Source organism: Mastigoproctus giganteus, chromosome 7 (assembly GCF_048544385.1).
Source record: "Mastigoproctus giganteus isolate SK-2022 chromosome 7, ASM4854438v1, whole genome shotgun sequence".
Classification (NCBI taxonomy): Eukaryota; Metazoa; Arthropoda; class Arachnida; order Uropygi; family Thelyphonidae; genus Mastigoproctus; species Mastigoproctus giganteus.
In genome coordinates, this window is record NC_143581.1 from 151405168 (window position 1) to 151423362 (window position 18195).

The 18195-nt window shown below is 36.2% G+C and overlaps 1 protein-coding gene across 1 annotated transcript in view; it reads left to right on the plus strand.

The window, feature by feature from the left end:
* ssp3 (SCAPER domain-containing protein short spindle 3) overlaps positions 1-18195 on the plus strand; it is a 408421-nt gene that overhangs the window by 365293 nt on the left and 24933 nt on the right. The window contains exon 22 of the mRNA XM_090377943.1: positions 12670-12793. Within this exon, the coding sequence (XP_090234069.1) occupies positions 12670-12793 (124 nt within the window). The remainder of the gene's footprint in view (positions 1-12669; positions 12794-18195) is intronic.

The following is an 18195-nucleotide window of genomic DNA, read 5'->3' on the forward strand; positions in this document are numbered from 1 at the left end:
TACAGTCTCATTATACTTCCCCCCCCCAAACCAATACATTACTACAGACTTCAAACAATTAGTAGTACTCAACCTTTTTTGCATCCTGGGGAGTTTCAATAGCCACACCTGGATTACTGAAGACGGACTGTAGAAAAACTGCTTGATCAACACAACCCAGTAGTTCTCAATAATAAAAAATTGAGCACGCTACACCCATCCGAATTCATTTTCTTAAAAAATGTAGTTCATCCATAGCTTTTTCCTTATGCTTTGTAACTATATGCCTCTTATTAGACTAGATGAGCCATGCAAACGTATTGTAGTCACTTTCCCTATGATATGCTGCAATGATACCATAATTCCCCACCTTTTTAACCAAATCACAAAATAAAGATTTGCTAAAAGTTGATTGGGGTCCATACTAGTAGCAGCTGGTAATAAAAGGAAAGCAGATCCTGTAGATGTTCATAACCTCATCAGAAGAATATATCCAGTCAAATACTAAAAGTGGTGGATCTAGCAGTCTTGAAAAAAATTCATAAGAATCACAAAATACCCAAAATCTGGCTGGAATGCTGAATGCAATTGAGTAAAAAATAGAAGACAAAAGCATGGAACATCTTTAAGAAGTTCCCAACAAAGTAATCCTCATACAGCACAAACAGACTAAAACAAAATCAAAACATTAATTGTTAACAAGTAATTGGATCATATGTGGCCCTTTGACTAGTTTTGTGCAGTTCTCAGTGCTCTCAAATAAAATACATTATTACTACATGCTTCAGTAGTTATAGTTGTGGAATCTTATTATTATTTTATTTCTTTTTTTTTTTAAGTAACTCTAGGCTTGCATGGAAATTATTGAAACTGGCAATGTTAATTTTATATCATCTTCCTGTACTTAAAAAAACACGTAACTCATCCAACTTGGTTTAAAAAGGATACCATCAACATAGACTTCTGATTCAAAGAAGTGAAAAATAAGAATAGTGTGCATACACTGATAAAAGGATAAATGATTGGTGTATGTTAATTCCCTAATCATGAAAACATTAACATAAATGTTTCCATTACCTGCCCACCATTTTTTTTTATAGAAGTACATTTGTAATTTCTTGGAGACAGGGGGGGGGGGATCTCATCTCACAAAGATTAAGTTCAGAATCTGTCAAGCAAGTCATTGTTGATATTATGTCAATAGCATTATATATGAGCCAACTTTTCAGAAGCATAAATAAAATGAGCTGAAAGGTTAAGAATTGGCTTCAGTACAGAAAGATCATTTTTTGTTATAATGAGCCTTTCACAATATGCAAACTACAAGAAACACTAATACTGCTGCTTGCCCTGATGGGACATATCTAATGCTACAGAAACTAAATGACAATGTATTTTACTCTTTACTGACTCTTTTCAATCAGATAAGCTCTGAGAGCATTTATCTCATCTCTTGGCATCATTCAATTATGCTAGCATTTCTGATTCCCACTTACAAAGGGAGATGAAAAGGCAAAATGAGTAATTACAGAGCTTTAATGTTGACTTGTGTGGCAAGAGAAATAATGGAGTCAGTATTTAAAAAAATAATAATTAAAAAAATAATAAAAAAAAAATACCTAAGATCTAGCAGATCAATGAAGTTGACAATGACAATGACACTAGAAGTATTATCTTCGAGTTTCTTTATATAACTTCCGTATCAAGTTATGTATTAATTATGTTACATTTGTAAAATCTAAGTCATTATATGTATATAGTTAAAAAGTACAATTTAATTGACAATGAAGTTCAACAAGATTAATAAATTTTACTGATTAATTGATATTATATACTATACTAAGCTAATGCTATCTAGTTCGGGATATAACGTATCATATAACAATGGCGGCAAGTTAAGTATTAATTAACTTCCAAAATCTCGCTGTCTCAATTCAGAATAAACCAAGGATCTTGTCTATGTCTATAAGCTACTTATATAACAATCATTCAATAAAGCGGCTAAATATAGCTAAAACACTTCCTGTTCGCCGGCTCTGCAAAATTTGTAAAACACATGGATTGGATACCCTTACCGATACTAAGTAATCTTAACAGGATTGCAGTCATACTGCAATAACGATGTATTTTTAAGGGGAGAACTTGTCTGACCATTCTGATTATCTATGAGGTTTATACAAAAGAACAGGATGCAGCATCAAAAATAATTTTTACATTCTTTTGATACTGTTCCACGTGAATGACTATGTACAAATTTAAGCAATGTGGCATTAGAGGCAGGTTACTGCTATGGATAAAGAGAGGGTTGAACGGTAGGAGTCAGAGAGTGGTGATTTGTGGCTTCTGTTCTTCATGGGACTGATGTTTTAGTGGAGTCCCTCAGAGTTAAGTTGTTGTTTTTATGTGGGTTTCATGACACAAGGGCAACCATGGCCAAAATGTCTCTGTCAGAGTCACTGTAATGAGTTATGGATATAATATCAAAGTATATCTATTATTCTAAGGTGTTTTTTATATATAAAAGAGTTTTAACCTTTACCAATATAAACAGTATCGGTAAGGGTATCTAATCCACGTGTTGCACAAGTTTTGCAGCTCCTGAAAACGCTGTTTTTAATTATATTTAACCGTTTTATTGACTTAATTGTTATATTAAATTATTTCTATAAGTAGCTTATAGACCTAGTCAAGCTCCATGGTTTATTTTGAATTTAGATAGCGTGATTTTGAAAGTAATTAATAATTTGTGTCCGTAGATTTACCATTCATAGCTTGCTGCCATTGTTAAACAATACACCGTATACCACGAAATAGATAGCGAGTATAGTAGTATCAATTAATCAGTAAAATTTACTAAGCTTATTAAATTTCATTGTCAATTTAATTGTACTTTTTTAACTAAATACATATCACAACCTAGTTTTTAAAATCGTAACATTATAAATTAATACATATAACTTGACAGGAGATAAGAAAGTCATATAACGTAACTCGGAGATAATATTCAATACTGAAATACATATATATAGTGTTATGAGTTCAGGGTTATATTTTGTATTGGAATTTTATTTGAAATTGAATAGAAATCATGACTCAGACCAGAGCAGCAAAGCAAAAAGCTCAAACTAATGGGAGCGCTATGGCTCGGGAGAACTGAGCAGGGTGGTTTTCCTCTGAATCCCAGCCTTTTGAAATGCGCTGCTTGTTTGATGTTTGTGGTGCAATCAGGAACGAGACATGGTATTGCCAAGGGGAATGTCTTTGTGTGTGTGCGCGATGTAAGGAGTGTGAGGAAATCAGGTGCCAACTCAGCGTTGTTATAGACCTATATGAGAGCTTGAAAGACAGAGTGAATGTCCTCGAAGGATCTAAATTGAGGGGCCCATCAAGCTCTCAGCTGCCCACATCAATGCCAGAGCTGGCACTTGATCATGATGCAACACAGTGGCAACCCCCAAGGCAGAATGTGCTGGTCCCAAAGGAACTAGTTGTTGTCGGTCACACTATGTCAGGGAAACGGGTAATATATTGTGCAAATAAGGATAGGTGGAAGAGGACCACGGTATGTCTGCCAGGGGCAAAGGATGATGACATTGTAGACCAGATATAATCTTTTAAGGGCACAAAAGATGATATTGTTGTACACGTTGGCATTAATTATATTAAGAGTAAGAGACCAGCTGAATTACTTAACAAGTTCAGGTCAATGTTCAAAAAAAGCCGTGAGTTAGGGTTGAATTTGAAAGTGTCTGCAATTCATCCCAGACATGATATGAGGGAGTATATGATGATAGCCCTGGAGAGATTGTGCAAGGCTCAAGGGGTAGAATTTTTCTCAACCTGGTCTGTGCTTGTTAACATGAGAGACTGCTTCTACAAGGATGGGATACATTTAAATAGAAAGGATGCAAGAATATTTGCTGATGCCATCGAGGCAGAGTTAGGTGGGTCAGAAAACTGCTAGCTTAGGGGAATACACAGAGTAATAGATTAACATTAGCTGCTGGTAGAGGTGAAAGTGATTCTTGAACTACTTCTATTAAAATGAGCAGCAGCCTGGAAAACAAGGTGCAGGGGATTCCAGAGACTGCTGGGAGTCATTGAGGGGCCCATCAAGCACTTGCTTTCTTGCATCACATGCCTCTATTACTATTCAGTTGCCAGCTCTCAGCCCACCTGTTCAACTTTTCTAGATCCTGTTGCAGCAGCGTACTGTCATTAGTGTCATTAACAACCCTGCTGACCTTCTTATCGTCTGCAAACTTGGACATTAAGCTTGATATAACATTATCAGTATCATTAATAAATACAGAAAACAACAATGGACCCAACACTGAACTCCGGGGGACTCCACTAATAACATTAGTCCACGAAGAGCAGTGTCCGTTGATTACTACTCTGTCTTCTCTCACTCAACCATCCCTTTATCCATAGCAGCAATTTGCCTCCAGTGCCCCATTACTCCAGTTTGTGCAGAAATCTTCCATGTGCAACAATATCAAAAGCCTTTCTAAGATCCAAATATATGATATCAAAATTATTCTTTGCATCCAGTTCCTTTGTGACCACATCATAGTATCCAATCAAATTGGTCAGACAAGATTTTCCCTTAACAAACCCAAGGCGCATTATGGCCAAAGTAGCCTATGCGCCATCAAACCTCCATATCAACAACAACTTAACAAACCCATGCTGTGTCCGAGCTATAACTGAAGTCTTGTCTAGATAATCCTGCAATGCTTCCTTAACCAGTTCCTCCCTTTGATTCTCCTTTTTGGATTGGGGTCACATTTGTACATTTCCAGTCCGTGGGGACTTCCCCCGAGTCCAAGGATGCTCTCATAATTAGGGCTCAGGGTTTGCTTACTTCCTTTCCCACCTCCTTCAATATAACTGGATAGATACCATCTGGTGCCTTTCTTATGTTTAACTTCAACAGTTTCTCCTCCACTTTGCTCTCAGTTATTACAAAATTATTTAACTCCCTGTTAGAGTTTGATTAACATCTGGCCCTTTCCTCCTTGAATAACTTCTCATGTGTGAATGTAGATGCAAAATACTCATTTAGTTCGGCAGCTATCTGAGAATGATCATCTACAGTCAAACCATTCATATCAAGTGGCCCAATCTGATTCATCCCCTTCCTTTTAGAGTTTATATAAGTCTTTGCTGTTTTTCTTTGCATCCTTTGCCAAAGATTTTCCATAATCTGCCTTTGCTTGCCTAACTTCCTTTGTGACTTGATTACAGACTAGCTTGTATCTACCATAGGCTTCTGTGTCGCCTGATAATTTATGTTCATGCCATGCATTTTTCTTCTCTGCCATGAGTCTCATTAGTTCATCTGACTTCCATTTGGGCCTAAACCTAGAACAGTATTTCTTAGTTGGAACTAAAAGCCTAGTACCTTCCAAAATTACTTCCTTGAATGTTTCTCATTTAGAATTTGCTGTTGGTAACATCATCAGTTGGCCTCACTGTATATAACTCAAAAGATCTCTGAGACCACTGTATTTGCCTTTACGAAAGCAAAAACCCTTCCCTTTACCCCTGATGGTAGTTACCTCTTTGAGTAAATCCCACTTCAGCACGCTATGATCACTGCCACCTAGTGGTTCCTTTATCTGCAGATTCTTAATGCGTGAAGAATCACTACTGATAATCAAATCAAGAGTATTACTCCCTCTAGTTGCCTCCCGAACATGCTGATGTACAAAACAATCATCCAATAAATCCAAAAAAAGCCTTGCTAGTGTGTGAGTGACCAACCCACAAATTCCAGTCAATATCTTGGAAATTAAAATCCCCCATTATAAGACTCACTGGCCCACTCTATTTTCCTGTAACAGTTTCCTATTATACTCATCAGAGTCATTAGGCCTATAACACACTCCTACTCACAATTTTGATCTCCCAATGCTTATGTCACACCAAACTGACTCGACACTGCACAGTCCAGCGATGTCGACTGGCTTCACTTCCTTGGATTTTATGTGTTTCTTAACTAATAGCATAACCTCTCCTCCCTTTCTATCCTGTCTATCCTTCCTGTACACATTGTACTCCCCAAATTCCAGTTCTGCATTCCTTATATCTGTGTGACACCAAGTCTCTGATATCCCAACAATATCTGCCTTTGATGTTTTTAGCAATACCTCAAATTCATCAAATTTATTTACCAAACTCCTAGCATTGGTGTACATGCAAGTATACATGCACCTGTTCCTATTCTTAGCTACCCTAACACAACCTATGTGTTTACTTGTACCGCAATGACTCCCAGCAGTCTCTGGAATACTGTGCATGATGTTTTTCAGGCTGCTGCTCATTCCAATAGAAGCAGTGCAAGAATCACTTTCACCTCTGCCAGTGGCTACTGTTAATCTATTAGTCCTTGTATTCCCCCAAGCTAGCAGTTTTTCGACCCACCTAACACTGCCTCGATAGCATCAGCAAATATTCTTGCACCCTTTCTATTTAAATGTATCCCATCCCTGTTGAAGCAGTCTCTCCTGTTAACAAGTACAAACCAGGCTGAAAAAAATTCTACCCCTTGAGCCTTGCACAATCTTTCCAGGGTCGAATTGATCAACAAGGCTCTCGTCATATACTCCCTCCTATCGTGTCTGGGTAGAATTGCAGACACTTTCAAATTCAACCCAAATTCACGGCTTTTTTTCAACAGTGACCTGTACTTGTTAAGTAATTCTGCCGGTCTCCTACTCTTAATATCATTAGTACCAACGTGTTTAACAATATCATCTTTTGTGCCCTTAAAAGATGATATCCACTCTACAACATCATCAACCTTTGTCCCTGGCAGACATACCCTGGTCCTGTTCCACCTATCCTTTTTACATAGCATGTTCCCCGTTTCCCTGACAATAGTCACCAACAACTACTAGTTCCTGTGGGACCAGCACATTCTGCCTTGGGGGTTGCCGCTGTGTTGCATCATGATCAAGTGCAAGCTCTGGCATTGATGTGGGCAGCTGAGAGCTTGATGGGCCCCTCAATTTAGATCCTTCGAGGGCATCCACCCTGTCCTTCAAGCTCTCATATAGTTCCATAACAACACTGAGTTGCCGCCTCATTTCCTCACACTCCTTACATCGTGCACACACAAAGACAATATCATGTCATCTTGGCAATATCATGTCCCGTACCTGATCGCTCCACAAACACCGACTTGTGGAATAGACAGACTGCGAATAAATTATATCTTATAAAGCCTGTAATTGAACCGTGGCAGTCTAGTCTGCGCAGGAATCATAAGGAGGAAGTTGTTCTTGCCCGGACCCGCATAGGACATAGTCATTTGACTCATTCTTTTTTGCTGAGGGCTGATGACCCTCCTATGTGTGAGTCCTGTGGCACAATTTTATCTATTAGACACATTTTAGTTGCCTGTCCAGATTTTAGCAATATCCGTTTTACCGCTTTTAACCACCTGACTGAGCCGTATACACTAAGTCAGATTTTATCCGACAATGACAATGTGTCTGCTATTTTCAGCTTTTTGAAAGCAATAAAGGTTTTTAATCATATTTAAAATTTATATGTTATTGTTATTTCTTTTATTGATTTATCTTTTTAAATATTTGTTATTAGATCTGGACATGGTGGCCTAATTAATTAGGTTTTATATTTATATATTAATTTTTATATATACCTGGTCTTGGCACATTATAGCCCTAGTTGCTAATGCGCCAATAAAATCCAAAAATCCAATTCAATCCAATCCACAAACATCAAGCAAGCAGTACATTTTAAAAGGCTGCAGAGGGCAACTGCACCCCTCAGTTCTCCCCTGAGCCACAGCACTCCATTTAGCTTGAGCCTTTTGCTTTGCTGCTCTGGTCTGAGTCATGATTTCGATTAAATTTCAATTTCAGTACAAAAATCATAACCCTAAACTTGTATCCCAATGCAGTTGTAACACTATATATCTATATATTTTTTCAGTATCAAGTATTATCTTCGAGTTTCTTTTTATAACTTCCGTATCAAGTTATGTATTAATTAATTATGTTACATTTGTAAAATCTAAGTCATTATATGTATATAGTTAAAAAGTACAATTTAATTGACAATGAAGTTGACAATGACAATGACACTAGAAGTATTATCTTCGAGTTTCTTTATATAACTTCCGTATCAAGTTATGTATTAATTATGTTACATTTGTAAAATCTAAGTCATTATATGTATATAGTTAAAAAGTACAATTTAATTGACAATGAAGTTCAACAAGATTAATAAATTTTACTGATTAATTGATATTATATACTATACTAAGCTAATGCTATCTAGTTCGGGATATAACGTATCATATAACAATGGCGGCAAGTTAAGTATTAATTAACTTCCAAAATCTCGCTGTCTCAATTCAGAATAAACCAAGGATCTTGTCTATGTCTATAAGCTACTTATATAACAATCATTCAATAAAGCGGCTAAATATAGCTAAAACACTTCCTGTTCGCCGGCTCTGCAAAATTTATAAAACACATGGATTGGATACCCTTACCGATACTAAGTAATAACCTACAAAATCTCTATCTAGGTTAAAATTTAAACTAAGTATCGTAACTAGAAATATAAAGCTACTCTAGAAAATAAGTTAATATGCCGATTTAAGTTAATAAAACAGAAAAAACTTCTCTATTTTCCTGAGCTGTAAAAACTTCGCCTGAACAAGGCTACTCTCATTCCCACTAGAACTTGTGGATCGGGCCTATAACAAATTGGTCCACTAGAGCTTGTGAATTAGGCCTATAACAAACTCCTACTCTCATTTTTGCTTACCCAGTGCTTATGTCACACCAAACTGACTCAACATTGCACTGTCCATCTATGTCAACTGGATGCACTTCCTTAGATTTTGTGTATTTCTTAACTAACAGCATAACCCCCCCCCCTTCCTATCCTGTCTATCCTTTCTGTACACATTGTTCTCCCCAAATTCCAATTCTGCATCCCTTCCCAACAATATCTGCCTTGGATGTCTTAACCAACACTTCAAATTAATCAAATTTATTTACTGTACTCTTAGCATTGGTGTACATGCAACTATACATGTACCTGTTCTTACACTTGGTTACTCTAACACAGCCCATGTATTTACTTGTTTGATGACTCCTAGCAGTTCCTGAAATCCCCAGCAACTTGCTTTCCAGGCTGCTGCTCATACCAATAGAAGCAATGCAAGAATCATTTCCACTTCTGCCTCCGGCTACTGTTAATCTGTTAGTCTGCGAATCCCCTAGCAGTTTTCCGACCCACCTAACATTGCCTCGATAGTATCAGCAAATATTCTTGCACCCTTTCTATTTAAGTTTATCCCATCCCTGTAGAAGCAATCTCTCCTGTTAACAAGCACAGACCACGCTGAGAAAAATTCTACCTAAGATCTAGCAGATCAAGAAAAATTCTTGATCTGCTAGATCACGTAGCAACTCTTGCAAAATCTTTCCAGGGCCGAATTGATTGACAAGGTTCTCATCATATACTCCCTCCTATTGTGTCTGGGCAGGGTTGCAGACACTTTCAAAATTAACCCTTACTTGCAACTTTTTTTCAACATTGACCTGTACTTGCTAAGTAAATTAACAGATCTCCTACACTTAATGTCATTAGTGCCAACGTGTACAACGATATCACCTTTTGTGCCCTTAAAAGATGATATCTGCTCTACAACGTCATCAACCTTTGCCACTGGCAGCCATACCCTGGTCATATTCCACCTACCCTTTTTTGCATAATATATTTCCCATTTCCCTGACAATTGATTCACCAACAATAACTAGCTCCTGTGGGACCAGCACATTCTGCCCTGAAAGTTGCTGTTGTGTTGCCTGGTGTATAAGAGGGACTCTTGATCTGCTAGATCACGTAGCAACTCTTCCTTTGACACAATTAAAAGATCCCATTCTGTAATAACACCTTTTGATGTGGGGCAATTTCAACTGGAAGCCCAGCAAAGGTGTTTGTTTTTAGCAACTTCTCAGACTAATGACTTGGTGAGGTTTCTATTAAGAGATCCCCTGATTGCAGTCATTTTATAATTTTTGGTGAGCAAATCGTAGACTCTATAGTCTCCTGGACCAAGAATGGAGATAATTTCTCAACAGGTTGTGTTGTTAACAAATGCATCACCAAAAAGAAAGGAACAGTAGGCTGAGAGGTGCTGGTTTTCATACTTGGAGTTAGCTTTCTCCAATATTATATTGTTAGTTTAGTCCATTTTAAACTCCTTTTAGTCCTGGGTGATGTCTTTTCACGAGGAAGCAGGAGTAGTGCAACCAAGTGAGTAAGATAGAAGGTTAGTAAATAGAAAAAAAAGAAAGAAAACTCTTTTTTTTATATATATATATATATATATATATCAAAAAACAGAGAAAAAAACGTCTGAACCCAAAGAGAAAAACTTGTCTCTCTAATGTTATCAAAGTAGAAATTGCAGGGAAGATCGCTTGGCCTCAAGATTTGCTTGGCACCTAGGCATCAGAGTTACCGTAAACCCTTACTGTTTACAGTATTTATTAATGATACTGATAAAAGCATTTTAAGTTTGATGATGGTACAAAGGTTGACAGGGTAGTTAATGAATGTAATCAGAGTATTAATCAAACATGACCTGAATACAGTAGGCAGATAGGTTAAAAATGGCAATTTAGCTTTAACATTGATAAATTCAAAATAGTGCATTTAGGTAGTAATAATTCCTGAATAAAATACCACTTTGATTGTACTAAACTCAAGAGAAATGAGACTGAAAAAGGACCAGTAGGTACTTGATATGAAATTCTCTGAGAGTGCAGACAGGCTGCTAGAGCAATTCATGGGGTTCTGGTAATGATATACAGGAATTTTACCAAGAGGTGATTATCCTTTTTTATGTGGTTAGAGCTGCATCTTGTGTATTACAAACAGGTTTGGAAGCCTCATTTTTGGATGGATGTGAATCTGTTGGAATGAGTATAGAGAAGAGCAATAACATTAGTTAGAGGCACAGAAGGATACTGTTTCCAGGTAAAACTTGTTTTGTAAATTGCAGCATATGAAAAGTAAAGTTAAAATGGTGATGGTATCCTAATTCTTTCTTGGACAATACTCATGAAGGGACATAAAATTCAAATTGTAAAAGGAGAGATAAATGCAGTCTAATATGTGGAAATTTGCTTTCAGCCAGAGAATAATTGATTATTGGAATAAACTTCCACCTGGTGTTGTGGAAGTGGTTATCTTGAATAAATTTAAAAATGTAGTGAATTATTGGAATTGCTGGGCAAATGAAATAGGTAATATTTTTTATTTATTTATTTATTTTTTTTTTTTACTTATTTTCTAACAGATGAAGTTGTGTAAGATTTCTTGCATCATTTTGCCACTAGAATACTAATACTCAGTCACTGATCTACTGATAAAGCTATATATCCCATATATGAACATCCAATAGATGTTCACCTTCATCACAATAATACATACCTGCATTTGCCATACTATTTTCAACTTTTTGCAGGAAATTTTCAGAATTGTACCACATCCTCTACAGTTTAGCTTTGGCATCTTTCAACTTTATTGCTTTTTTCAGGATTTAAAAAAAAAAATCATTCAATGGTAGATTTCCATTAACTGAACAGTGTATTAACTCAATCATGCATAAAGGCTGTGGAGACACAAAGGTGTTGTCAAGTAATGGTTTGCATTCCTAGGGTATGTAGCGCCCAGGTGCCAATTGAAATTTGATGCCCTCTTTAAAGTTTTCTTCGATATGTATATGTAAGTTTCAGGTTTTCGGGCACCCCTTGCACCCACGGGACAGCCCGCCCCTGCTAATAATGAAAATAACAAAACTAAATCTTTTCCATTTCAGAGAACTGTTAACAGTGCAAAATTTAAAACTTACATTTGTGACATATTAATATCTTTTGTCAAAAAAAAAAAAGGAATAAACACAATAATAATATAATCAAGGCAAAATACCATTATACATAGAACAAAGAAGGACTACTTTTCATAGTAGACACCTCCATCAACATCAGCTGATGCAGCAATTTCAAACTACACATATGAGCAGTGTGTTATTTATGAGACACTGGAAGTGAAAGGGAAAAACAATAAATAACTGTGCAGGACCTGATAGGCTCTTTGCATTTTTAATTCCAAGTAAACAATAAGTTTTATATTTAGGAAGGTAGAAAAAATTCAGATTTTTAATTGTTATTAATGTGCATCAGATATTTTCAAAGGGCACCTGTCAGGCCCTGTGAATGCCAAAAGCATTATAGGACATGGAATATAATAAGTGCACTGCATTCCAAAATGGATATTGTGAAAAGAACATGTTGATCTGGATGATTAAATTTATCATTGGCAGCCTAAAATACAAAAAAGTAATAAGACAGGTATGCACGCCTGTCTTACTTTTTGAATAGGCCTTATAGGTATATAGAGATATTTGGCTGAAATTAAAAAGACAGTTTCAGAAACTCAATTTGTAAAATAAAAAAACTTGTTACAAAATATCATAACTTATTTTAGTTATTTTCTTTTTACCATAAGTGTGTTGTGCAATTTTCTTTGTTACGCTTTTCCAAATTAGTATATTCCTCACCCTTTATTAAATGAATTAAAATAAACTTTGAACATTTTTTTCTGATATCATTACATTTTGGATATTTTCAGGTCATTAATCCATACTTGTCATGTTTTTTCCCTTGCATGTTGTGATTGCTATGGAAATTGTCATTATATTCTCTTCAGTAATAAAATAGGCACCTTACTTGACCTCCTAATCCAAAGGTTAAGTGTAAGTGTATTTTATATATTTGAAAAATGCTATGACTTAAATATTTATTTATTAACTATCTCTTAAAAGAAGATAAAATATAGTTTATTCTAGCAGAATTAACACAATTTCTTAACAGATGTGTTCAAACTAGTTGTCACTTTTGTGAGTCCATTCCAGCCTTTCATACACTTTGCTAACAATGGAAAGCAGGAAATCTGACTGAGATCTTATATCTTGGATCATTTTTAGGTTTATTTAACATTTTTTAACAAAATTTTTATCAATGCTGTTTTCCAGACTGAACAAGAGATATCTTCTCTTAATCAACAGTTATAGGGAGCTGCTGAATACTGGGGTTTAGAATCTTTTAAATATCTCTGCTTCTATCAAAGTTATATCCAGGAACCTTTCAATTTTTACTAAGACCACACCTCAGTTCTAAAGTTCATTATATAATTTCTAAAGTTCTGTAATTTCACTTACATATTCTCATTTGCCCCCCTTATTTGTTTCTGTGTGTCTGTCCATTCAGTTGGATTATCCACTATAAACAAACCTAATAAAATATTCTAAGTGGTATCATTCCATCCTTCACTATCCTAATCATTTGATCCTCTCACAGTATAATATACAGTGGATTCCGGTTATTTTGGCCACCGGTTAATCTGCGCAAATCTTAAAAAACAGAAACCAATCAAGAAAATAGCCAGGGTTTACTTTGCTTAATCGGGGCAGGAGATCGCAGCACTGGAGATTACCCTACAATTGTCTCCGACAGCACCACGTGGTTCGGTCAAAATTCTGCAGGTCACAACCATAAATCAATAAAAACAATTAGCAATTACCTGTTTATTGGGCTTTTCTGTTAGTGAAATCTATCATAAATGGATAGTAAACTCGATCTTATTGAATTTGCGATAATATTGACAGCTGGAATTCTGTGGGTTATTATGGTGAAATGTGTTTACACTTCCATGAAATCTTCAATCATATAAAAAAAATTAAATTTTAAAATCTTCTCTTCATTCCTATTTTTAAAGCTTTGTAACTCGTTACTCCGTTCTCACTTGCGCATATCGTGTTACTTGCAATTTGTGTGTGTGCTGTGTTCTTTGTTATTGATTGCTTATCTTTTTTACTGTTTTAAATTTTAACCCCCACAGAGAAATGTCAACTAGTTTGTATGTACATATTACAGTACGTATTAATTATTCCGATTATCACGTATATTCTTCCGATTTTCACGTATCATTTAATTTTTTAATTGGTAAATTTGTACTTAATATATCGTTGCTTTTATAGCCTGGGGATAATATTCCTCCTATTTTCTCTAATTAGAATCGTTGTTTAATAGAATTAAAATTTAATTCACAAACGTGATCACAATGACCGGCGCTTACTACACATCATATAGTGAACGGTACTTTACTATGGTGAGTTTGTCGTAACGTGATTTGATTGTACACTGAACCAATTGTAAAATGGGGGGGGGTACATTGTATTTTTAACTATTTACGTGAAACTTTGAGCAGCCGCTTAATCAGGCCAAAATGCACTAGTCCCGATATGTCCCAAATAACCAGAATGGACTGTATTTCAGTTAACTTCATTTAGTTTACCCAAAGTGATCTTATAATAAATTAATCCTCCAGGAAGTGTGTTTCCCTGTGAACTAACAAAGGCCTGCCAAGCTTTGCCTTTTTTATTTCACAGTTGAAATTTAAATATCTATATGTCGCCTCTATATGTTTTTATAACAAAATTTTTACAATTGTTGAAGCAACACCACCCTCTATTTCTCTGAAAGGCTCTTCTTGCTGCCTTCATCACTTGTTTTCTTAAAGTCAGATCACCTATTCTAACAGGGAACTGACCTAGAAAATACCTTTCTCGTCCTCATTTATTTCTGGGATGCCTTTAGCAACCACTCCTGTAAGCTACAAGTGAATAAATGAGCCACTTTCAATTGTGTGGGTTTTTTGTTATACCACTGGAAGAGACTGGCAGTAGGCATTTGTATGTAGATATAGAGAAACTTATATCCACATACAGATGCCTGTGCTGACAACTAAACTGAAAATATATTAATAGTTACCTGAATCTGATGCTTTGGGAATTCCATGACTGTTCTGCTTCCTCAGAGATTAATACATACAGATGTGTATTTATATATGTACACAGTTTTTCACATATATATTGCATATTCTTTATTTACTTGATTTCATTACACGATTTTATTCAAACCACATATCAGATCCCGTAAGCTATTTCTGGTGTGAGTTTATCTAACCATTTCTCATGAGTTACTACTGGAAATTTATATAAAATAACCTTAACAGGTTTTCCAGTTCATTTCTTTACTGAGAATCACTCAATATCAACGGGAGTGTTATTTATTTCCCTATATATTGAGAATGAAATTGTGTGTATATCATGTTGCCAAAGTTAAGTTAGTGTAAGACTCTCCATGAAGATAATTGTATGTGGAAAGCTGAAAAACCATATTTTTACTTAATTTCAGTCCTGATATCATATTTTGCAAAGCTTTTCTTTTTTTTGCCAGATGTGACCCAAAGTTTGCACTTCTTCCATATAATTCAAATATAATCTATTTCATCATAAAACAATCAGTATAAGTTTACCGTGATTTGTGTGTTGAAACTGCTAATTAACTCTAATACCTCATATTATATTGGGTAATTCAAATACCATTGTAACATTATTACGAGGACCGGTACGAAAATACTGCCTCCTAATTTTTTGCTTTCAAATGTGGTGCTGTAGATCATTTTGCGTGTCACTGAGTGGTCTCTAGTTTCACCATAATGAGTGGCACTATGATCTTGTGAGTGCAGCACACAGATACTGTAGTTTAAAATAGTGGCTGTTACAGATACATGTATCAAGCAGAGTGGGGATTGAATTTCTTACCAAGGAAGAAGTGACATCTGTTGAAATACATACGCCTCTCAAAAATGTTTATGGTGACAATACTGTAGATGTGAGTGCAGTTAGCCATTGGGTAAAACATTTTAAGAGTGGGGAAAGTGACATTGTTAAAAAGCCCAGAAGCGGCCAGTCAGTAATGTCAGTGGCTACAGACAACAAGAGCCGGAATGATTCTCTGATCAAAGAGAACCACCACATCACAACACACGAATTGTGTGATGCAGTAAATATAGGGAAACCTGCTGTGATAACCGTCATCAAGGAACTAGGCTACAACAAGGTTTGTGTCTGGTGGGTCCTGAAAATGCTGACACATGAGCACAAAGAAGCCCAGAAAGTCATCTGTACGGAAATTCTCCAGTGCTAAGAGAGAGAAGGAGAGGTTTTTATTTCACGCATAGTCACAGGTAATGAAATCTGGCTCCACCATTATGACCCTGAAATGAAGAGAGTCGATAGAATGGCACCATCAAAATTCACCACGCAAGAAGTTCAAAAGACAGCTTTCTGTCAGTAAAGTCATGGTGACAGTGTTTTGGGACAAAGATGGGGTCTTGCTTGTGGACTTCTTGGAGCATGGCACCACAATCAACTCAGACTGATATTTGGAAACATTGAAAAAGTTGAAAGCCCGCATCCATAGAGTTCCACCAGACAATAAAAACCTTAATGAGGGTCGTCTTCTCCCCATGACAGTGCATAGAAAGTGATGGTGACTGTGTGGAAAAATAACAGTGTGTTTATTAATGATTGAGGATTGATTGATGTAAAAGGCATAGTCGTAGGAATTAAATTTTCTGAGTTAAAAAATAGGAGGCATAACTTTTGTACCGCTCCTCATATCAGCACAGCCTGCACGTGTAGGTAAAATAAATCTGTTTTGTAGGGACAGGATACGTTTGAACAAAGGTGGTGCAAGGGTTTTTGTGATTATCATTGATATGGAGTAGTAAAATAAATCAGGACTCCTGAGATGTGTGTAGGCCAGTGAAATAAGCTTAAATAACTTCAAGGGATGTTCCAGGGTAGGAAACTGTACAAGAACACTTAGTTTAAACTCTGTATGCAGTAATGACTGTCATCAGTAATATGAATGAATCAAACTCCTCCTTGGGACAACTAATGCTAACGTAATACGGATAACAGAAGCATGGTATCACCCAGATACCATGTTTAGGGGATGGTGAGTTTCACAATGGTATGTACAATGTATTTAGGAAGGATAGGGAAGGTAGAAGGGGTAGTGGGGTCATGTTTCTTATCAAAAGCAGCCTGAGCACAAAAAAAAGCCTTCACAGATTCAGAAGTTGTGTATGCAAGTATAGAATCTGTGTGTTGGAGTTAGTTGTAAGCAAAGGTATAATGAGAGTGGGAGTAATCTACAGACCAGAAGGTTGTGAAGATTATGAAAATTGTGTACATGCAAAAGGAAGCAGGTGACCAGGTGTGAGTGTTGTCATATAATTAGAACCAGCTGTCCTTTCTCTCAAAATTGTGGCCTCGCCTGGGAAATGTGCTTCAATAGTCTTTTAAGCACCTGTATGCAGCATTGAATCTCTCCCCTTCAGGTACAAATCACACCCTTTGTGTCAAAAACCATGATTAGCATAGTCTTGATCCTGGACTTATGTAAACAAATCATCGTCAATGCCTTGGCGATGATTTTGAAGTCCACTGTGCTCCGACGCTTCGTCTCTGAGCCATACTAAAATAGCCAACACTCATCTCCAGTCTAGAAAATTAGGATTGTCACGACATGTCTGGATGAAGCCTTTGCATGATGACACTTTTCATTGCTTCTGCTCATCTGTGAGGCTCTCGAGCACAAATTTGGCACAGCCCTTCCTGAGAGTCAGTCTCGTGCCACAATTTCCCAAACTTTTTCAAGAAGTTGACAGATGCCCACTTCTTGGGCCATTGCTGGTCTTTGAACCACTTATACCATTCAGACACACTAGTATGACTGAATATTTCATCACCATAAACAGTTTTTAACATTTTGTACATTTCTGTTACAGATATTACTAGTCTAAAGCAAATTTTGATATTTTTTTGTTGCTCCATTACAAAATCGTGACATGGAATTAACAAAATTAACAAATAGTTGTTTAGTCTAGCATGTTTTACAAATACCTGAAGTCTAAGCACATTTGAGTTATGGAAAACAAGAAATGGCTAAAAATAAATGATTGGTCATAATGCAATGCAGTAAGTAACTTCTATTTTGGGACACATAAGAATCCAAAATAAGTTTAAATTTTTTGACTATTTATAAAAAATGCTATTTGCAATTAACGGAATTAATTCTTTGGTTCTCTCCTTTAAAAGTATACATCAAAACTTTTTAAAAAATCTAGTTTCCTTTGCTGAAGTTTGAAGGCAAAATAAGACCTTACAGCTAACACTGGACTTTAATTAACACAAATTTTTCGATTCCTTCTGTCTCTGTGGCTTATTTATTGCTTGTGCCT